Raw genomic sequence first — 21,981 nt, forward strand, 5'->3', positions numbered from 1 at the left:
TATTATTATGTTTTATTATTATCTATTTGTTATTACTATTTTTATTATTATCTATGTGTTATTATTATTTTGTATTATTATTTATTATTATCAATTTGTCATTATTATTTATGCATTATGATGTATTATTTTCGTATTATGACAGTTTGATTTTAGTTAATATTTAGATGATGTTAATTGTCACATGGATTTTCTCACTGATTGAAATATACATGAGTCTGAAATAAATCACAAATTAAATCTGGAATATCTCATTTCAAGGGCAATTTTCACATCCAGTTTCGTTTCAGATCATTTTGCTTTTTTATTTTTAATTATTTACAAAGTATTTGGAAGCAGTTCATGTCGTTTATGACAGTAAAATACTTGACATTTTGAAAGTAAGAAGCGATAAAACTATTCAGAAATATGTAGTCAAACAATAGTGTAAATAAATGAATAACGAGCAGTGGAGGGAGAAGTATTTAACGATTGATCAAATCAATAATTGAGTGTTTACATTTTAATAACAAAAACAATGGCATTATTAAATCAAAACATGATTAATGATTTGAAAAGTTTAAACTGTTAATGATTTTCTCTAATAAAACACGTTAAATGTGATTATACTCTCTCTAGAAGCTTCTGTCACCATATTTTTATTTACACATCTTTTCTTCCAGTGATATTACTGCACTTTTGTGACTAATTTTATTCAATTCATGTTTTATTTGACTTCAACCAAGTTATTTACAGCACTTTCCTGATGAAAATATGAAATTTTTTATCCAAATACTGTGAATCTGCCAGTATGTCCTGCCCCCCCGCCAATCAAACCAAACATTCGCCAGGTCTTTCAGCACATTTTTTGTTACAGTGCGCGGACGAGAGCGCGCTCGGTACCGTCGCTATGGAAGGGGAAGATTGTAACACCTTAGCAACAAACAAGCCAAGCCCCCTGCTGAAGGAGGAGCCACACGCGCAGCCAGACATGAATCAAGAGCCTCTTCGCCGCCGCCGCTGCCGCTGAATAAAACACCCGTGCGTTCTTCGCCCATTGTCAGGCACCCATCGCCCCTTGTCATTTAAATTCCCGGAGGTTTTTAAAGCCGGTTTTCCCTGTCACGGTTTTCCCTCGCAATTCCATCCTCCCCACAGCCCCCCCGCCCGCCTCTTCGCCCCCTCCCCTTCCTTCCGCACGCTCTGCCAGGGGAGGGGCGGCGCCGGAGTGAGCGAGGCAGCGCTCTGAACATCGAGCATTAGCTGTCGTGAGACGGGGGGAGACAAGAAGAGCAGGGCTGCCGCTTTTTGAAAACGGCGAGGCGGCGAGGGGCGTGCTCCGCCGTGAGGAAGCGCATTGGGAATTCTGGTCACACGGACGAGCGGAGGAAGAGGAGGAGGAAGAGGAGGAGGAAGAGGCACGGGACCGCCGCTGAACCTGTAGGAGACGTTTCTTTTTCTGACTGAGGTGGAGACTCGTCGCCACCTGAATTGGATCGTTTTTCTTAAAGGGTATCGAAGCGGTGTGATCGCCGGACGCGCCCTCATCAATGAACGTTCTCCCGTTTCCCCCGAGTCCCCCCGCGCCCGATGCCCTTGTCGCCGACGGACCGCCCGCCTTTTTGAATGGATCACGCTGTCACAGAACACAAGCGTCGCTGCAGCTCGGAAGACCGCGTATCGGACGCTACGCGGGCTCCCGCTCTTCGCCCGTGATATGTCAGCGTTTTGATTGACGCCCAACGTACCTCCGACGCTGGTAATTATCGGCTTGTTTCGCACGTAATCGATGCGTGGCTTTTAGCAGAAGGATGGAATTTTGACGGCCACGCTGCTGCAAAGACGGAGAAAAAGGTCAACGTGATAATTGCGATATCGCATCTGGCAGACGTTATGATGAGGACGTGTTCTCTCCGGTGGCGGCGCGCGGAAGCAGCCGCCAGATTCCAGCTGGGTGTTTTCTAGGGACAAAAGAGCGGCGAAGATTGTGTTACACGCCGATACATTTTTATAGCATTCAAATTGGATTGTGTATCTTCAGTTACAGACGGAGTGCGGTAATGTAAAGGGCGTGCGGGCGAATGGATGGCACCTGGAACTTTGCTTTCAAGGAGAAACTTATCCTCTCTTCCAGCTTCAGCTTCAAAGTCTTTTCCCGTTGATTTGCCCGGCGTTCTGCGATGGGCGACCACATGAACCCGGGCGGCACGCTTCAGCAACGGACCACTTACTTGATTTCTCTGACGTTGGTGAAGGTTGAAGCGGTCGACGGCGAGAGCGGTGCCCAGGCGAAAGACGCCAACCCCGGGAAGGGCGAGGACGCTGCCGGGGCGCCGAGCGACAAGACCAGAACTCAAAATGGAGCGGAGCACAGAGACGCTAGCAAAGATGTGTTAGCTAGCGTGAAAGACGGGGAAAAGACGCTTCAGAGTCCGTCGGAAAACTCTCCCGTTGAAGTCGGCAAAGCGGCGCCGTGCGTGCTGCCACTCCACATGGACAAAAATCTGAAAACGTGTGACGCGAATCAGTGCAAATCGACCGCAACGACGCCGTCCGCCGATGTAGCCGCAGAGCCGTGTCGCACGCCGACCAGGATAAGTTTGCCGATGCGCCCGGCGGGACAGCGACCCGTGAGCCTGTTGAAGTCCCACAGCAGCGTCGCCTCACGGGGCAGAGAATCCAGAGAGGGTCGGGAACGCAGTCCGACCTCGGCACAGAGCCTGGACCGCAAAGACAGCCGCGTCCCAACCAGATCGCCCGGGCCGTGCAGGGCTTCCTGGGCGGAAACAAGCCGTACGGAGATGTGGCGCGACGAGGTGGGGATACCAATGGACATTAGCAACGCGGTGCTGAGGGACCTGCCCAGGAAGGAGAGGCTAAAAGCAGGCTCCACGTCGCTGCCCGCGCCGGCCAACCAGGCGCAGAAATCCGGGCGTAAAGGGAAAAGTCGCACGCTGGATAATAGCGATCTGAACAGTATGTCGGAGGATCTGGGCCTGGCGCCGCCAACGCAGCAGAGGGCGAACGTTAAGGACAGGAAGATGCTAAAGTTCATCAGTGGGATATTCACCAAGAGCAGCTCTGGAGGGTCGGGATCCGCCTCCGCTACGCCCTCCGTTTACATCCAGAGGGACTCGAGCGAGGAAGAAGGTATGACCATCGTTATGACCACGCACCATTATGACCACGCACCTTTATGACCATCGTTATGACCACGCAACGTTATGACCATGCACCGTTATGATCACGCACCATCATGACCGTGCACCATTATGACCACACACCATTATGACCATCGTTATGACCATCGTTATGACCTCGCACCATTATGACCATTGTTATGACCACGCACCATTATGACCATGCACCGTTATGATCACGCACCGTTATGACCATCGTTATGACCACGCACCATTATGACCATACACCGTTATGATCACGCACCATTATGACCATCGTTATGACCACGCACCATTATGACCATGCACCGTTATGATCACGCACCATTATGACCGCACACCATTATGACATTACACACCATTATGACATCACGCTGACCTTTAGAGTTCACTTTGTGTCATAACAATGGAGCTACACTTGGCTCTTTGCTGGTACAATGTTAAAGGTGCTGTATGAAGCTTTTCACCTGTTTGTGGCCATGATAATGATGTTGCTTGGCTTGGAATGTTTCATGGTTTGACTGTAATCATATTTATTCGACCCGCTTTATTTGACCCGTGATGCCATACTCGAGACGAGCAGGGGCAGAAAAGTCCCACAGTGCAGCTTTAATCCGTTCTGACAATAGTAAGAGTAGAGACACTTCAGTCCCACGCAGAGGATTCACCTCGTCTGTAGCAATGTGTGATGTCAGAGACCGTTGACACTGAACGGCTGCCAGGGCTTCCAACAGGCACTGAACGAGCACTGAACAGGCACTGAATGGGCACTGAACGGCTGCCAGGGCTTCCAACGGGCACTGAACGGGCACTGAACGGGCACTGAACGGGCACTGAACGGCACTGAACGGCTGCCAGGGCTTCCAACAGGCACTGAACGGGCACCGAACAGGCACTGAACAGGCACTGAGCGGCTGCTGAACGGGCACTGAAGGAATGTGATGGAGAGTCAGATGTAGACCCAATTACTATAAGAATAATGATGATAATAATACTAATGATAATACTACTACTGCTGCTGCTGCTGCTGCTGCTGCTGCTGCTGCTGCTGCTGCTGCTGCTGCTGCTGCTGCTGCTGCTGCTACTACTACTACTACTACTACTACTACTAATAATAATAATAATAATAGTATTATTAATAGTATTATTAATAATACTATTACTACTACTACTACTACTAATAATAATAGTATTAATAATAGTATTATTAATAATACTATTACTACTACTACTACTACTATTACTACTACTACTACTACTACTACTACTACTACTACTACTACTACTAAGATATTCCTTTTTGTCCACACATGGGGGAATTTCATTGTTGCAACGCAGGTAGATACAGAGGAAAAGGACAGATAGCTTATAGGAAGTTTAAAAAATAAACACTCTTAATAGAAGAACTCTTATAAACAAAAACTCTTATAATCAAAAACTCCTATAGACAGAACCCCTCATTTCTTAATAAGGAATGGAGGGGAAAAATAAAGATAAAATAAAATAAATAAAAACAGCTAGCGTAAGACAAAAAATACTAATAATGATGGTAAAATAACACTATTTTCATCAGTTATATGCACATTATAACTAGGGTTAGGGTTAACCCTAACCCACATAATAATACTACTACTAATAATAATACCACTACTACTACTACTACTACTACTACTACTACTACTACTACTACTACAACTACTACTACTACTACTACTACTAATAATAATAATAATAATACTAATAATAATAATAAATATAGCCGCAAGCGGCAATGATCGGCCCTCGCCACGCCGCCGCCGCAAGAGGAGGGGACCCTAACGCGCCCCAATTGTCCTTTTATTACGCCTACTGCTGAATCTGTGACGCTGTCACATCTTCTCCCCTTTGTTTTACCATCAAAAAGCTATTTTATTTAGAATTCTTGACAAAATGTGCGGCTTTGCCGCACAGACACTGTGACTCTTTGAATAAAAATGTGGATATCTTTTGATGGTCCACCCCTGAAGATGAGTCTCACCAAATTTCAGGTTAATAGGGCTAACGCCCTAAGAGGAGTTCATGAAAGTCTAAAGTGTAAACATGTTCTGGCGATTTCCCCATTGGAATAACATGGGAGGTTTTGGTCATCGCTACGGCAAAGCCGTAACAATTATGACATGGGTCTCATTGACTTTTTTGATGGGGATGCTAAAATTGAGTTGTGTGTCAAATTTCATATAATTTCGCAAAACTAAACATTTAACCTCCATATAAAATCTGTAGGGGGCGCTGTGGCGCCAAATTAATTAATTTCACTTCAAGTAGGTTTAGGGCAAAGAGTTTAACAACTGATTCTAATTTGACGCAATTCGGACTTTATCTGCGCAAACGGCAGAAATGTTAAATTTGGGAGATTTCTGAAATTCTAGCTACAGTTTGCGGCTTCGCCGCTCAGAGACCGTGACAGGTATCAATGTAATTTGAATAACTTTTGATGTCCCACTCCTCAGTAGCATTTTCACCAAATTTCAGCTTTTTAGGGCCACCGCCCTGGGAGGAGTTCGTAAAAGTACGACGTTTGGAAAAACTCTCGAGTCATGTTAAGCCATGTTTGAAGCAATATGGCCGACATTGGTTGGGCAGACGGCGTTGCCGTGATAATATTTTTTACTTCTCTTGTCACCATCTACCTCTGCGCCAAATTTCATGATTCTACGATCAGATTTTTTTGGGGTCATTTCCCATCTCTCAATGCATTTTTGGTACATTTGGGGGCGCTGACGCGCCAATTTTTTTTATTTTATTAAAGGGAAATAGCCAGAATGTAGAGAGGCACGATTTTTACAGGTGTGCAAATTTTTGTGACTTTTCCTCAATGTTCTCTGGGTGAAAAATAGGGGGGTTGGTCCCGAGAAGAAAGAAAGAAAGAATAATATTCCGATGCGAAAACAATGTTTCCCATTTTTCAAATATCATAAACTATACATTTTCGGAAAGCGCTCGCGCTTTCCTACCTCATGGTGTGGGTCCCTGGTCACTGACGGGTACTTTCGTTAATTTTGAGTGGGCTCCGCCCACTTTGTGTTTTTGGCCCTCTATACAGTAATAATGTTAAATTTTTGCATTACATTTTTATATGAACGGAACATGCAAGAGATGGGGAACATGCAAGAGATGGGGAACGTATTCGTGAGCTACTTAGCGCAAATGAGTGCTTTATAAGGGGATGACGACCGCGAATGTAAAGTGCTCGTTTAGTGCGCACTTTTGCACGGGATTCGCCCGTTTACAACGGTAATGTTCCATTTTCCTACTACTAATCAGTATGCACGGGGCTTGCGTGAGTGAAGGAGTGCATTAGTGAGTGTTTGGAAGTGGGCGAGCGCTTCGCGCTCGATTTCGTGCGCACTTTCGCAGCCGTGCTTCGCACGGCCTTACGAGATTAATAGGCCTCTCGCCAGCTTGTGGCGCTCGGGCCTAATAATAATATTATTATTATTATGTTTCATTGTTCCTTACGCAGATCTTTAGCGTGTCGTTATTCCTCACACAGATCTTCAGTGTTTCATTGTTCCTCACGCAGATCTTCAGTGTGTCATTGTTCCTCACACAGATCTTCAGTGTGTCGTTGTTCCTCACACAGATCTTCAGTGTGTCATTATTCCTCACAGATCTTCAGTGTGTCATTGTTCCTCACACAGATCTTCAGTGTGTCGTTGTTCCTCACACAGATCTGCAGTGTGTCATTATTCCTCACAGATCTTCAGTGTGTCATTATTCCTCACAGATCTTCAGTGTGTCATTGTTCCTCACACAGGTCTTCAGTGTGTCATTGTTCCTCACACAGATCTTCAGTGTGTCCTTGTTCAGTGTGTCATTGTTCCTCACACAGATCTTCAGTGTGTCGTTGTTCCTCACGCAGATCTTCAGTGTGTCATTATTCCTCACACAGATCTTCAGTGTGTCATTGTTCCTCACACAGGTCTTCAGTGTGTCGTTGTTCCTCACCCTCTCCTTCACTCCCCATGTCAGCCACATCGTCAAGACCTCATACTTCCACCTCCGCCGCATCGCCAAAATCCGACACTGCCTCACCCTCCCCGCTGCTGAATCCCTCATCCATGCCTTCATCTCCTCCCGCCTTGACTACTGCAACTCCCTCCTCACTGGCATCTCCTCCCATTCCCTCCATAGACTCCAAATGGTCCAAAACTCCGCTGCCCGCCTCCTCACCCACACCCGGTCCCGTGATCACATCACTCCCGTTCTCCGCTCTCTCCACTGGCTCCCCATCAAGCAGCGCATAAACTTTAAAATACTCCTCCTCACCTTCAAAGCTCTTCACCACCTTGCCCCCCCCCCTACCTGTCTGACCTCCTCATCCCCCACCGCCCCACCCGAGCTCTCCGATCCTCCTCCTCTCTCACCCTGACTGCACCAACATCCCGACTCAAAACTTTTGGCGACAGAGCATTCTACCGAACAGCACCCCGACTCTGGAACTCCCTCCCCCAACCTGTCCGCCACTCTCCCTCACTCACAACATTCAAATCCCGCCTAAAAACATACCTCTTCACCCAAGCCTATGACCTCCCCTACCCCTAGCCTCCTCTACCCCATTGCCTACACTTCTACCCCCTGTTACATCCCCATCTTTTTCTCTCTACTTCTTCTGTCTTGTTCATTTTATCTGTATATTAATGTGTTCTGTACGTGTTGTCCCCCCCTGTCTGTAAATACCCCTCCCTTTTTTATTATGTTCAGCGTCTTTGGGTCACTGAAAAGCGCTATATAAATAAAAGTTATTATTATTATTATTAGATCTTCAGTGTGTCATTGTTCCTCACACAGGTCTTCTCCTTAGATGTTTTCTCTGCTCGGTGCCAATGATCTGACACTTCTCAAACATCTCATCTATGACCCCGGGACTCGTCTTTCTACATGGTTGTTTCAGAAATTAGATCAGCTTGCAGTTGATGTGATGTACAAGTGCTAATACTCGACTTCCGTCTTTGGTCGGGCTTGTCTACCCTTTACATTACAGTATATTATTGTAAAATTCAAGTTCCTTCAGACATTCGCCTGTCGTAGACCGAACTCACTCATTCACACACGCATGCTAACAAATGGCTAGCTAGCGGTCCTCCATGTAGACATTCTTAAACGCAAAGTTCTCCATTTCTCCCTGTTTATGTCATTTATCTGCTCTCGTCACCAGTAACAGGTAAAAGAGTATGTTTAGTGTCACTAGATTCTTACCAGAAGAATCAAATAATTACATTAAACCTTCATTAGCCTTTAGCTCAGATGCTAGTTTTACACGCTAATTCATGTCTAAAATAAAACGGCAAAAGGTTTACACTCTCAACAATGACTTTTAACAAAGTTTTTACCGAAACGTGTTTGGTAGGTTTCCGCCCAAACGCTGCTGATTATTCATATTGTACGGTAATTTGCTAATTCAGAAGGCTATGCTAACGGCTACAGGGGACTATGGTCTGAGATCAATGGGATGCGCACTGCAGTCCCGTCACACGGCTCTAAGCGGACGCTGACGGAAGGAGCGAGGGGTGTATCATGTCGAACTGTGAATCCGTTTACGGTCACGCACGTCAAGACGCATCCTGATAAACCCAAGTGCAGCGCTGAACAGAGGGCGGGGTTTGACAAAAGAAGCGCCTCCTACCGAGTCGTCAAAGTATAGAGTGCCATCATTTTAATACCGTCTTGAATAAGCCTGTTTTAGAGTTGGTTTAGTCCTGGTTTAGTCGTGATATAGACATGGTTTAGTTCCGGTTTAGTCGTGATATCGACATGGTTTAGTCCCGGTTTAGTCGTGATATCGACATGGTTTAGTTCCGGTTTAGTCGTGATATCGACATGTTTAGTCCTGGCTTAGTCGTGACATGGACTTGGTTTAGTCCTTGAGTTGTCCCTGTTCACTTTCTTAATTTTGCTATGCCTGGAATGCGCCACGTGGCAATTAAAATGTATGTACCTAGTAAACATGTTTCTCCAATGGAAAGGTCCTGGTTCAGCCCTGCATTGAGTCCTGATTTAGACCCAATTTAGACCTGGTTTTGTCCAGTTGTAGTTCTGTTTTAATATTGGTTCAGTCCTGTTTTAGCTTTATGTTGTGTTGTGTTTTAGACCTGTTTTAGTCTTCTTTTAGACCTCTTTTCAATTTGTCTTAGACCTCTTTTACTCCTCTTTTAGACCAGTTTTAGTCCTCTTTTAGAACTGTTTTAGTCCTCTTTTAGACCTCTTTTAGTCCTCTTTTAGACCTGTTTTAGACCTCTTTTAGCCCTCTTTTAGACCTGTTTTAGACATGTCATAGACCTCTTCTAGTCCTCTTTTAGACCTCTTTGAGACCTGGTTTAGGCCTCGTTTAGACCTGTTTTAGTCCTCTTTTAGCCCTCTTTTAGACCTGTTTTAGACCTCTTTTAGCCCTCTTTTAGACCTGTTTTAGACCTGTTATAGACCTCTTCTAGTCCTCTTTTAGACCTCTTTGAGACCTGGTTTAGGCCTCATTTAGACCTGTTTTAGTCCTCTTTTAGCCCTCTTTTAGTCCTCTTTTGGTCCTCTTTGAGACCTGGTTTAGTTCTAGTCTCGTTCTTGTTTAGTCTCCAAACACATGACAGCTGCAGTTGTTTGATGGGACTAAAATAACAATAGAAGCGTCTTGGATCGTCTTAATCTAATGTCTGTCAGAGCGTGGGCCGATTTCACGCCGCCTCGGGGCTAATCTGTGCAAATGCTAACACACACGAGCTAACACACGAGCTAACACACACGAGCTAACACACACACAAGCTAAGAGACACACACTATTAATCACACGCTAACACACAAGCTAACGCACTAAAGTGGAGTTCACAGCGTGGGTCTGACTGTCCTAATGAGGCCACGCGGGAGACGGAGACACAAATATGGTGGAGTGACATTGACCTAGACTCTGTAGTCCTGGTTTAGACCTGGTTTAGTCCTGGTTTAGTCCTGGTTTAGACCTGGTTTAGACCTGGTTTAGTCCTGGTTTAGTCCTGGTTTAGTCCTGGTTTAGACCTGGTTTAGTCCTGGTTTAGTCCTGGTTTTGACCTGGTTTAGTCCTGGTTTAGACCTGGTTTAGTCCTGGTTTAGTCCTGTTTTTTACTTGGTTTAGTCCTGGTTTAGTCCTGGTTTAGACCTAGTTTAGACCTGGTTTTGACCTGGTTTAGACCTGGTTTAGTCCTGGTTTAGTCCTGTTTTTTTACTTGGTTTAGTCCTGGTTTAGACCTAGTTTAGACCTGGTTCAGTCCTGGTTTTGACCTGGTTTAGTCCTGGTTTAATCCTGGTTTAGTCCTGGTTTAGTCCTGGTTCTGACCTGGTTTTGTCCTGGTTTAGTCCTGGTTTTGTCCTGCTTTAGTCCTGGTTTAGACCTGGTTTAGTCCTGGTTCAGACCTGGTTTAGTCCTGGTTTAGTCCTGGTTTAGACCTGGTTTAGCCCTGGTTTTATTACTGAATGATTCATAAATAAATTGTTTTAATCAGTAAAAAGACTCATTATTTATGTCGAGTGCAGAGACATAAATGTGGCTATGTCTGTGGTAAGTGACTTTTGTTCTGATCCGATCTCAGTAATAGTAATAATAGTAATAGTATTACTGGGGATCGGTATCAAATCCATATTGCCATAGTATTACTGTAATACTATGTTTATATATAATAATACTATAGCCACAGTATTACTGTAATACTATGACAATATGGATTTGATCCCGATACGATAAGTTTTATATTTAAATGCGTTTAAACTCCATAAAGAATGTCAACGGATGTCAATATTTATAGAAAATCAATATTTTTATCTGGCCGACCAAGTTTCGACCACCACATGTTCTGAAATATGATTCTTGGATTAGTTTATCTTTATTCTCCCCTCTGCCCCTCCTCCATCTCCCTGGCCCCGCCCCCTGCTCGTTACAACAGTATTCCTGTCACAAACGAGCTCATGTACGTCTCATTCACTCATTGTGCATTCAGGAGTAGCACCGCACAGACGCACACACAGAGGCGCTCACTGTGCAGGGCAGGAGCCGGTGTTGCCATGGTAACAGGGAGGCTGCGGCGGCGAAGTGGCGTGAACGCGTGGCGACGCCAGAGCGATCGCAGTAGAAATGTGAACGGACGTGACGAGCAGGTCCCAGAGAATGTGAAATACTGAACGTGTCCGTGAATGTGCGATTTCATATTCAGTTTGTGCAGGTTTAACAAAGAAAACTGTTGTTCATGCATTTGGTACTGAAAATATGACTCACAGAACAGCACGTGTGATAAGAAACAATATCTCTGCCATTATGGAAAAGCATAATCATTTGTGGTACAATATAATCTTCATTAAACTGCCAGAAAGAAGCGGTTTATTGTGTTAATCTAGACCAAGATTGACAACTTTCACACCAGAATAACCCACTCTGGACCCCCACAGCAAAGTTAAAAAGATTTCTGTAATAGTTTCAAGTTTTAAACCATTGAGAATTATGTTCCGTTGTAATTATTTTAGAGTATTCTGACCCAATCTCAATAAAGCTGTTTTTAATCAGAAAAGTGATTAAATACAGTGTCATCATTTCAACATTACATCTTGAAATCATCTCGGTACAGTTAAATAAATCATTCATTTCAATGATTCTGGTCGTCATAATTGTGATAAAATAATGTGCAGTGAATGGATTATCATATGTACGGCACATGTGCTGTAGCCTAAGCCATGTTCAAATGTGACACTGAGTCTGACCAAAGTGAAGAGATTATATTTAAATGTGTGATTGTTGCTTTTACAGTGACTTCTAAATCACAGGGTTGATTAAGTGTCCCCAGACGGGTCGACCAAATATCAAATATTGTTGCTTCTACAATTACCTCAAATCACATTCAACTCCTGGGCTGAAAACTGAATCGCAAACTAGATATTTCCCAAACCGTTCAGCTTTTTATTCACTTTGAGTCACTTCTCTATTCAAAACTTTATTCTGAGTGATAAAGTGACAGTTAAACAGAGCGATAAAAGACACCCGACATTTTTAGACCATCGATTTCCTTCAAACTCTTTTTCTTCTGCAATAGCCACGATTCTTCTTCTTACATTCTTACGATTACATTTTGACATGAATATTCAGGATTATGGATGAACCTTTTCCCTCTCTGATGCTGTGTAACGTGATGAAATACCACAGCGTTTTCCTTTACTGTAGTATTCTGAACAGAGTAAAGTACGTGTGCGTGTTTACGTCCCAACGCCGCCTCGCAAAAGAACGTCTCGCGGTTAAACGTGTCAAATGCAAATGTCTAGACCTGATATATGGTGTACATGTCTAAATAAGACATATTTTACAGTGCGGCATCATGACAGACGCAAAATTCTTCTCCTTTAACTTCTATTTAAGTCGAGTTTGAGTTTGAGTCAAAGGAGGCAGTGATTTAGATAGTAAAATGTCCTCCGCAAATAACAAACTCTCCTTTGTATTTATTCATGTATGAACCTTTATTTAACCAGGTAATAGTGAAGTAAAGACATAAAAGCGCACATATTTTAAAACATTATGCATTTAAAAGACATTGAAGAAAATAAACTACCGTACATTTAAAAGCACAGACACTGAAAGGAAAAAATAAAGAAAAAAAAGATTTACTCTCTTTGGAAATCAAACTAAAAACTAAATAAAAATATCTTTCGGATCCGTCCAAACATGTTTCGAAATGTGTGGTTTTCTTCTTGTTTACCGTGTGCACTCGCAGTTTGAAAAGCACTTTGTCCGAATTCATTTACACATCAGGAAGAACGGTTCTGGCTTTAACCTCTGACCTTTTCTTCATTTGTTTCCTTCTTGTCCATGGTCTGATAAAAGGAAACTATGGAACTCCCGGATGGTTAAACATGTGACTTTGACCCTCTTATTCAGTCAAATCAAACATGTAACTTTGACCGTCTTATTCACAATCAAATCAAACATGTAACTTTGACCCTCTTATTCACAGTCAAATCACGCATTCTTGGACAAATCAGGGTCAGTTTGTTCCCCAGAATAACCCTGAAATTCACTCAAATTGAACAGGCCTTATATATGAATGGACTTGTTTTGTTTACTTTATCACAAGACTTAAAGGTCCCATAACATGCTATTTTTCCTGTTTCGTAGTCTACCCATAAGTGTTGTGCAACACTCATAACATAATAGTTATGAAATATCACACATACCTTGGACCCTCTCACAAACCCGGAAATGCACACGGCTTGGTTTGAGATTCGACCCCACCCTTGCAAAGAGCGATCTGGCTCCCCCGCCCACCCCGTGACGTAGTCTCAGAGAGAGCGTGCGTCCCCCGCCCACCCTGTGAGGTAGTCTCAGCTTGAGCGTGTGTCCCCCGCCCACCCCGTGACGTAGTCTCAGCGTGGAGACGGTGTATGTACAGCTCTCGCGCTCCATCGTCTGTGCCAGCACTCAAATGTAACTTTGTTGTAAGTTCTACAACACAAGTCCGAAGATTCACAGCGCAGCAGGTTCTCCTGTGTAACGTGAAACTAACCGCGGTGGCTCTTCCGCATACACGCGGAGCAACACACTTCCTCCCCCTTTCCCCCTCGGCGCGGAGTCGGGGAGAGGAGGGGGGAGGGGGGAATGGTGGCGCAGGTCCGTGATTATGACGCGCCCTTGTGGGTAGCCCCCGTCCATTTGCAGATCCGAGGAAAGGATATAGTCTGTCTTAGTCTCTAGCTAAAAACGGCGGGAATCAATCAAAAAAACACTTTGGGCACATATTTGAGGCACATATAGCACTGTAAGAAGACTAAAAGCTCTGAAAAGTCCATTTTACATGATATGGGACCTTTAAAACAAATTTGTATATAATCAAGCAGAGCCTCCTCCAGACGTCATTATTTAGCAAACAACATCTAAACTCCTGAGTCTCAGCTTCACAGACTCTAAAGGTTGAGTTGAGGCTCATTTTCTTCAGTTCCAGGACAAAAGAACTTCTCGGTGTTAAAGGTCAAAGTGCCTCCGACAGTTTGGACTCATTTGACCAAAACACAGTTCAAATTTCATTGTAGATTTAGCTAAAAACATGACAGATTTGATCCTTTTTTATTTCCTGGTTGTAACTCATGACACATGTAATGACCAAAACTCCAATTAAAACTATTATTTGACCCCAAAAAACTTATGAGGACAACTTCATGTGTTGAATTAATGTTTAAAGTGACAGAAAAAGATTTGGATGAATTTTAGAACTGCTTCCTGTCACGCCCATTTATAATTAGGCCCGAGCGCCACAAGCTGGCGAGAGGCCTATTAATCTCGTAAGGCCGTGCGAAGCACGGCTGCGAAAGTGCGCACGTAGTGCGCACGAAATCGAGCGCGAAGCGCTCGCCCACTTCCAAACACTCACTAACGCACTCCTTCACTCATGCACGCACCGTGCATACTAATTAGTAGTAGGAAAATGGAACATTACCGTTGTAAACGGGCGAAGCCCGTGCAAAAGTGCGCACTAAACGAGCACTTTACATTGAGATGACGACCGCGAAGCGGTCGTCATCCCCATATAAAGCACTCATTTGCGCCAAGTAGCTCACGAATACGTTCCCCCGTCTCTTGCATGTTCCGTGCATATAAGCATGTAATGCAAAAATTGAACATTATTACTGTATAGAGGGCCAAAAACACAAAGTGGGCGGAGCCCACTCAAAATTAACGAAAGTACCCGTCAGTGACCAGGGACCCACACCATGAGGTAGGAAAGCGCGAGCACTTTCCGAAAATGTATAGTTTATGATATTTGAAAAATGGGAAACATTGTTTTCGCATCGGAATATTATTCTTTCTTCTTCTTTCTTCTTCTCGGGACCAACCCCCCTATTTTTCACCCAGTGAACATTGACGAAAAGTCACAAAAATGTTCACACCTCTAAAAATCGTGCCTCTCTACATTCTGGCTATTTCCCTTTTCTAAAATAAAAAAAATTGGCGCGTCAGCGCCCCCAAATGTACCAAAAATGCATTGAGAGATGGGAAATGACCCCAAAAAAATCTGATCGTAGAATCATGAAATTTGGCGCAGAGGTAGATGGTGACAAGAGAAGTAAAAAATATTATTACGGCAACGCCGTCCGCCCAACCAAATGTCGGCCATATTGCTTCAAAAATGGCTAAACATGACTTTGGAGTTTTTCCAAACTTTTACGAACTCCTCCCAGGGCGTTGGCCCTAAAAAGCTGAAATTTGGTGAAAATGCTACTGAGGAGTGGGACATCAAAAGTTATCCAAATTACATTGATACCTGTCACGGTCTCTGTGCGGCAAAGCCGCAAACTGCAGCAAGAATTTCAGAAATCTCCCAAATTTTACATTTCTGCCGTTTGCGCAGATAAAGTCCGAATTGCGTCAAATTAGAATCAGTTGTTAAACTCTTTGCCCTAAACCTACTTGAGGTGAAATAAATTAATTTGGAGCCACAGCGCCCCCTACAGATTTTATATGGAGGTTAAATATTTAGTTTTGCGAAATTATATGAAATTTGACACACAACTCAATTTTAGAATCCCCATCAAAAAAGTCAATGAGACCCATGTCATAATTGTTATGGCTTTGCCGTAACGATGACCGAAACCTTCCATGTTATTCCAATGGGGAAATCGCCAGAACATGTTTACACTTTAGACTTTCACAAACTCCTCTTAGGGCGTCAGCCCTATTAACCTGGAATTTGGTGAGACTCATCTTCAGGGGTGGACCATCAAAAGTTATCCACATTTTTATTCAAAGAGTCACGGTGTCTGTGCGGCAAAGCCGCACATTTTGCCAAGAATTCAAAATAAAATTGCTTTTTGATGGTAAAAAAAAGGGGAGAAGATGTGACAGCGTCACAGATTCAGCAGTAGGCGTAATAAAAGGACAATTGGGGCGCGTTAGCGCCCCCTCCTCTTGCGGCGTGGCGGCGGCGTAGCGAGGGCCGATCATTGCCGCTTGCGGCTATATTTAGGCCCGAGCCCCAGCAGGGCGGAGGGCCTATTGCTCCCGCAACGCTGCCGAAGGCAGCGTTGCAACTGTCTGACCAAATATTATTGTTGCCACGCCCCCAGACTTACCCTATGGCCGCCATCTTCCTTTGAAAATGAAAACACGCTGTGTTAGCCATTTTGTTCACGTCAAACTTTGACGAACTCCTCCTGGGGCGTTTTGCCCACCAACTTTAAAATCGGCGTACGTCCTCTGGACAAGTGGGGCATCTAAAGTTATCCATTTTTTTGGTATACCTCTTACGGTCTGTGTGCGGCGCAGCCGCAAAGTTGGACAACTTATTTTGGGATATTGCAGATCTAAAAATTGTTCCCATTTGATCAAAACAAGTCCGATTAGGACCAAATTTGAATCAGTTGTTCAACTTTCTAGTTTGGACCAGTTTATGATGACAAAATTGAAATGGGCGCGATAGCGCCCCCTACAGAGTGACCTTTAAATTAACATTGAAGGTCAAAAATCAGTTTTACTAAATTTTTCTAAACTTTACCCAAAATTCTATTTTGGCGTCCCGATCAAAAAAGCCAATCAGACAAATGCCTTAATTTTTACTGCGTAGTCGTAGCGATGACATAAACCTCCCATGTTATCCCTATGGGAAAACTGCTAAATCTCTCGAATATCCACATTTTTCTGTTTCACACTTTAACAAACTCCTCCTAGTGCGTTTTGCCCACCGACCTCAAAATCGTTGTACGTCCTCTAGACAAGTGGGGCATCTAAAGTTATCCAAATTTTAAGGATAGCTTTTACGGTCTCTGTGCGACGGAGCCACAAACGTTTCCCAGAATTCTGACTATTTGCCCACCGACCTCAAAATCGTTGTACGTCCTCTAGACAAGTGGGGCATCTAAAGTTATCCAAATTTTAAGGATAGCTTTTACGGTCTCTGTGCGACGGAGCCACAAACGTTTCCCAGAATTCTGACTATTTGGCCTTCAGAGTGGCCTATAAACAATAGAGTTTTTCCAAATGACATGATATTTTGAACAAAATTCTAATTTGCCATCCTGATCATAAAAGTATGAGGGCCAAAGTCATATTTTGTACGGCATAACCGTAGCGATGACAGAAATATCCCATGTTGTCCTTATGGGAAAATCGTAGAATCGCTCAAATCACCACATTTTTACGCTTCACACTTTAACAAACTCCTCCTAGGGCGATTGTCCGATCAAACTCATATTTGGAGAATATCATCTACACAAGCGGGGCATCAAAACTTATCCATATTTTGATTCTAAGTGCTACGGTCTCTGTGTGGCGGACCTGCAAATATATGTCAGAAATGGGAAAACAGCGAAATCTCTGAAATGTTCACATTTACGCTTCACACTTTAACAAACTCCTCTAAGGGCAATAGCTCGATCAAGCTCATATTTGGGGAAAATCATCTACACAAGCGGAGCATCAAAACTTATCCATATTTTTATTCCAAGTGTCACGGTCTCTGTGTGGCGGACCCGCACATTTGACCGACATTTGTGTTCATTTGCACTGGATTTGCCATGTCAATTGTGTCGCCGTCTGTCAAATTCTTTTTTAATTCAACACAATAAGGGCGCCATCTTTATCAAGTCGAAAGCGCAGAGTCGGAAGGCCGGCGGCCCGCGAGGGCCGTTGGATGCCGCTTGCGGCTTTAATTTTTATTATTTTTCTTGTTCTTCTGCTTTTTGATCTCTAATTTGACCCCCTGAACATGCTCAAAAACTCACCAAACTTTGCCCAAAATTCAGAATCGGCGAAAAATTAGATTTTTTCTGGGCCATTTTTTTTTTCGTTAAAAAATGGCGCGACAGCGCCACCGACAAAAGTCAAAATACATTGCGCCTATGGGAGACGCCCCGAGGTCAACTTTGGCGTAAAGCTACGAAATTCGGGACACGCATTCCTCTCGTGAGGACAAAAAAAAAATATTATTGTGGCCACGCCCCCAGACTTACCCTATGGCCGCCATCTTCCTTTGAAAATGAAAACAAGCTGAGTTAGCCATTTTGTTTACGTCAAACTTTGACGAACTCCTCCTAGGGCGTTTTGCCCACCGACTTCAAAATCGGCGGACGTCCTCTGGACAAGTGGGGCATCTAAAGTTATCCAATTTTTTGAGATACCTTTTACGGTCTGTGTGCGGCGCAGCCGCAAAGTTGGACAACTTATTTTGGAATATTGCAGATCTAAAAATTGCTCCCATTTGATCAAAACCAGTCCGATTAGGACCAAATTTGAATCAGTTGTTAAACTTTCTAGTTTGGACCAGTTTAGCCTGACAAAATTGAAATGGCCGCGATAGCGCCCCCTACAGAGTGACCTTTAAATTAACATTGAAGGTCAAAAATTTGTTTTACCAAAATTGTCTAAACTTTACCCAAAATTCTATTTTGCCGTCCCAATCACAAAAGCCAATCACAAAAATGCCTGATTTTTTACGGCGTAGTCGTAGCGATGACAGAAACCTCCCATGTTATCCCTATGGGAAAACCACAAAATCTCTCAAATTACCACATTTTTATGTTTTACACTTTAACGAAGTCCTCCTAGTGCGTTTTGCCCACCGACTTCAAAATCGGTGTACGTCCTCTAGACATGTGGGGCATCTAAAGTTATCCAAATTTTAAGGATAACTTTTACGGTCTCTGTGCGACAGAGCCACAAACGTTTCCCAGAATTCTGACTATTTGGCCTTCAGAGTGGCCTATAAACAATAGAGTTTTTCCAAATGACATGATATTTTGAACAAAATTCTAATTTGCCATCCTGATCATAAAAGTATGAGAGCCAAAGTCATATTTTGTACGGCGTAACCGTAGCGTTGACAGAAACATCCCATGTTATCCTTATGGGAAAATCGTAGAATCGCTCAAATCACCACATTTTTACGCTTCACACTGTAACAAACTCCTCCTAGGGCGATTGCCCGATCAAGTTCATATTTGGAGAATATCATCTACACAAGCGGGGCATCAAAACTTACCCATATTTTGATTCTAAGTGCTACGGTCTCTGTGTGGCGGACCCGCAAATATATGTCAGAAATGGGAAAACAGCGAAATCTCTAAAATGACCACATTTTTACGTTTCACACTTTAACAAACTCCTCCTAGGGCGATTGCCCGATCAAGTTCATATTTGGAGAATATCATCTACACAAACGGGGCATCAAAAGTTAGTCATATTTTGATTTTAAGTGGTACGGTCTCTGTGCCGTGGAGCTGCAAATATACTGTCACAAATGGGAAAAACGCCAAATCCTTGAAATGTTCACATTTACGCTTCACACTTTAACAAACTCCTCCGTGGGCATTAGCTCGATCAAGCTTTACTTTGGGAAAAATCATCTACACAAGCGCGGCATCAAAAGTTATCCATATTTTTATTCCAAGTGCTACGGTCTCTGTGCGGCGGCGCAGCAAATTTGACTGACACTTGTGTTGATTTGCACTGGATTGGCCATGTCAATTGTGTCGCCGTCTGTCAAGTTCTTTTTTTATTCAACACACAATAAGGGCGCCATCTTTATCAAGTCGAAAGCGCAGAGTCGGAAGGCCGGCGGCCCGCTAGGGCCGTTGGATGCCGCTTGCGGCTTTAATTCTTTCTTCTTCTTCTTCTTCTTCTTCTCGGGACCAACCCCCCTATTTTTCACCCAGTGAACATTGACGAAAAGTCACAAAAAATTGCACACCTCTAAAAATCGTGCCTCTCTACATTCTGGCTATTTCCCTTTTCTAAAATAAAAAAAAAATGGCGCGTTAGCGCCCCCAAATGTACCAAAAATGCATTGAGAGATGGGAAATGACCCAAAAAAAATTTGATCGTAGAATCATGAAATTTGGCGCAGAGGTAGATGGTGACAAGAGAAGTAAAAAATATTATTACGGCAACGCCGTCCGCCCAACCAAATGTCGGCCATATTGCTTCAAAAATGGCTAAACATGACTTCGGAGTTTTTCCAAACGTCGTACATTTACGAACTCCTCCCAGGGCGTTGGCCCTAAAAAGCTGAAATTTGGTGAAAATGCTACTGAGGAGTGGGACATCAAAAGTTATCCAAATTACATTGATACCTGTCACGGTCTCTGTGCGGCAAAGCCGCAAACTGTAGCAAGAATTTCAGAAATCTCCCAAATTTAACATTTCTGCCGTTTGCGCAGATAAAGTCCGAATTGCGTCAAATTAGAATCAGTTGTTAAACTCTTTGCCCTAAACCTACTTGAAGTGAAATAAATTAATTTGGAGCCACAGCGCCCCCTACAGATTTTATATGGAGGTTAAATATTTAGTTTTGCGAAATTATATGAAATTTGACACACAACTCAATTTTGGCATCCCCATCAAAAAAGTCAATGAGACCCATGTCATAATTGTTATGGCTTTGCCGTAACGATGACCGAAACCTTCCATGTTATTCCAATGGGGAAATCGCCAGAACATGTTTACACTTTAGACTTTCACGAACTCCTCTTAGGGCGTTAGACATATTAACCTGAAATTTGGTGAGACTCATCTTCAGGGGTGGACCATCAAAAGTTATCCACATTTTTATTCAAAGAGTCACAGTGTCTGTGCGGCAAAGCCGCACATTTTGCCAAGAATTCAAAATAAAATTGCTTTTTGATGGTAAAACAAAGGGGAGAAGATGTGACCGCGTCACAGATTCAGCAGTAGATGTAATAAAAGGACAATTGGGGCGCGTTAGCGCCCCCTCCTATTGCGGCGTGGCGGCGGCGTAGCGAGGGCCGATCATTGCCGCTTGCGGCTATATTTACAACTGTTGTTATCCAAACAAACACTGTCAAATTAGACAAAAAACATGTATTTTTTTCCTCTTTCTTTTTTTTTAATGGTATAGCGTAAAATATACTTTGAAGACGTGCAACTACAGAAGACGTACAACTTTGATCATGTACAATAAAAACATGAAACAGAACCAGAAAGCTAGACAAAAAATAACTAAAATAATAATCATGATAATAAAAATAATCATAGAAAATAAAAAAAAAAGATAAAATGAAGGCACAGTCCAATTGTCAAGTCCCATTTGGGCCAAAGTTGATCAAATTCCGAATGTCATTTTTTTCCATATGTTTGATGATTATTACGACGTCATTTTTTCAAGTGGTAATAACATGTTTCTAGTGTCTGAGTATTGATTGTTTTGGATGTGTTTGAAATCACAACTGTTTGATACTCGTCCGTAAAAGCTACATTGGTGATGTTGTGAGTCAGAGCGTCTCGTGCTCTTCTGTTTGTGGAGGACACTTTATACGTTTAGAACTGAGGACATTGCGTCGTCTGCAGAAAACGCTCTGCTAATGCTCTGCCCTCGCGTCCCTGTGTCTCGTCCCTTTAGTCCAGCTTTAGTCCTGGTTTAGCCCTGTTTTTAGTCCTGCTTTAGGCCTGGTTTAGTCCTGCTTTAGTCCTGGTTTAGCCCTGCTTTAGTCGGGCTTTAGTACCACTTAAGTCCTGCTTTAGTCCTTGTTTAGTCCAGCTTTAGTCCTGCTTTAGTCCAGCTTTAGTCCAGCTTTAGTCCAGCTTTAGTCCTTGTTTAGTCCAACTTTAGTCCTGCTTTAGTCCAGCTTTAGTCCTGCTTTAGTCCTTGTTTAGTCCTGCTTTAGTCCAGCTTTAGTCCCGCTTTAGTCCTTGTTTAGTCCAACTTTAGTCCCGGTTTAGCGCTACTTTAGTCCAGCTTTAGTCGTGCTTTAGTCCTTGTTTAGTCCAGCTTCAGCCCTACTTTAGTCCAGCTTTAGTCCCGGTTTAGTCCTGCTTTAGTCCCGCTTTAGTCCACTCCTTTTT

The 21,981-nt window shown here is 43.4% G+C and overlaps 1 protein-coding gene across 6 annotated transcripts in view; it reads left to right on the forward strand.

The window, feature by feature from the left end:
• The window catches only part of agap2 (ArfGAP with GTPase domain, ankyrin repeat and PH domain 2), a 52,767-nt gene that overhangs the window by 8,575 nt on the left and 22,211 nt on the right, over positions 1-21,981 (forward strand). For 4 of the 6 annotated variants that reach the window (XM_072448890.1, XM_072448892.1, XM_072448895.1 and 1 more), the window contains exon 1: positions 1,881-3,129. The exons of 1 other annotated variant lie outside the window; for it this stretch is intronic. In XM_072448890.1, coding sequence (XP_072304991.1) covers positions 2,160-3,129 — 970 coding nt within the window. In that variant the 5' untranslated portion in view covers positions 1,881-2,159. Of the gene's footprint in view, positions 1-1,879; positions 3,130-21,981 lie in introns of those variants that run through there. One more of the 6 variants, XM_072448893.1, reaches the window with a different exon arrangement.

This window comes from Eucyclogobius newberryi, unplaced genomic scaffold (assembly GCF_026437365.1).
Source record: "Eucyclogobius newberryi isolate DKJ021-1_F unplaced genomic scaffold, fEucNew1.0.hap1 SCAF_17, whole genome shotgun sequence".
Classification (NCBI taxonomy): Eukaryota; Metazoa; Chordata; class Actinopteri; order Gobiiformes; family Gobiidae; genus Eucyclogobius; species Eucyclogobius newberryi.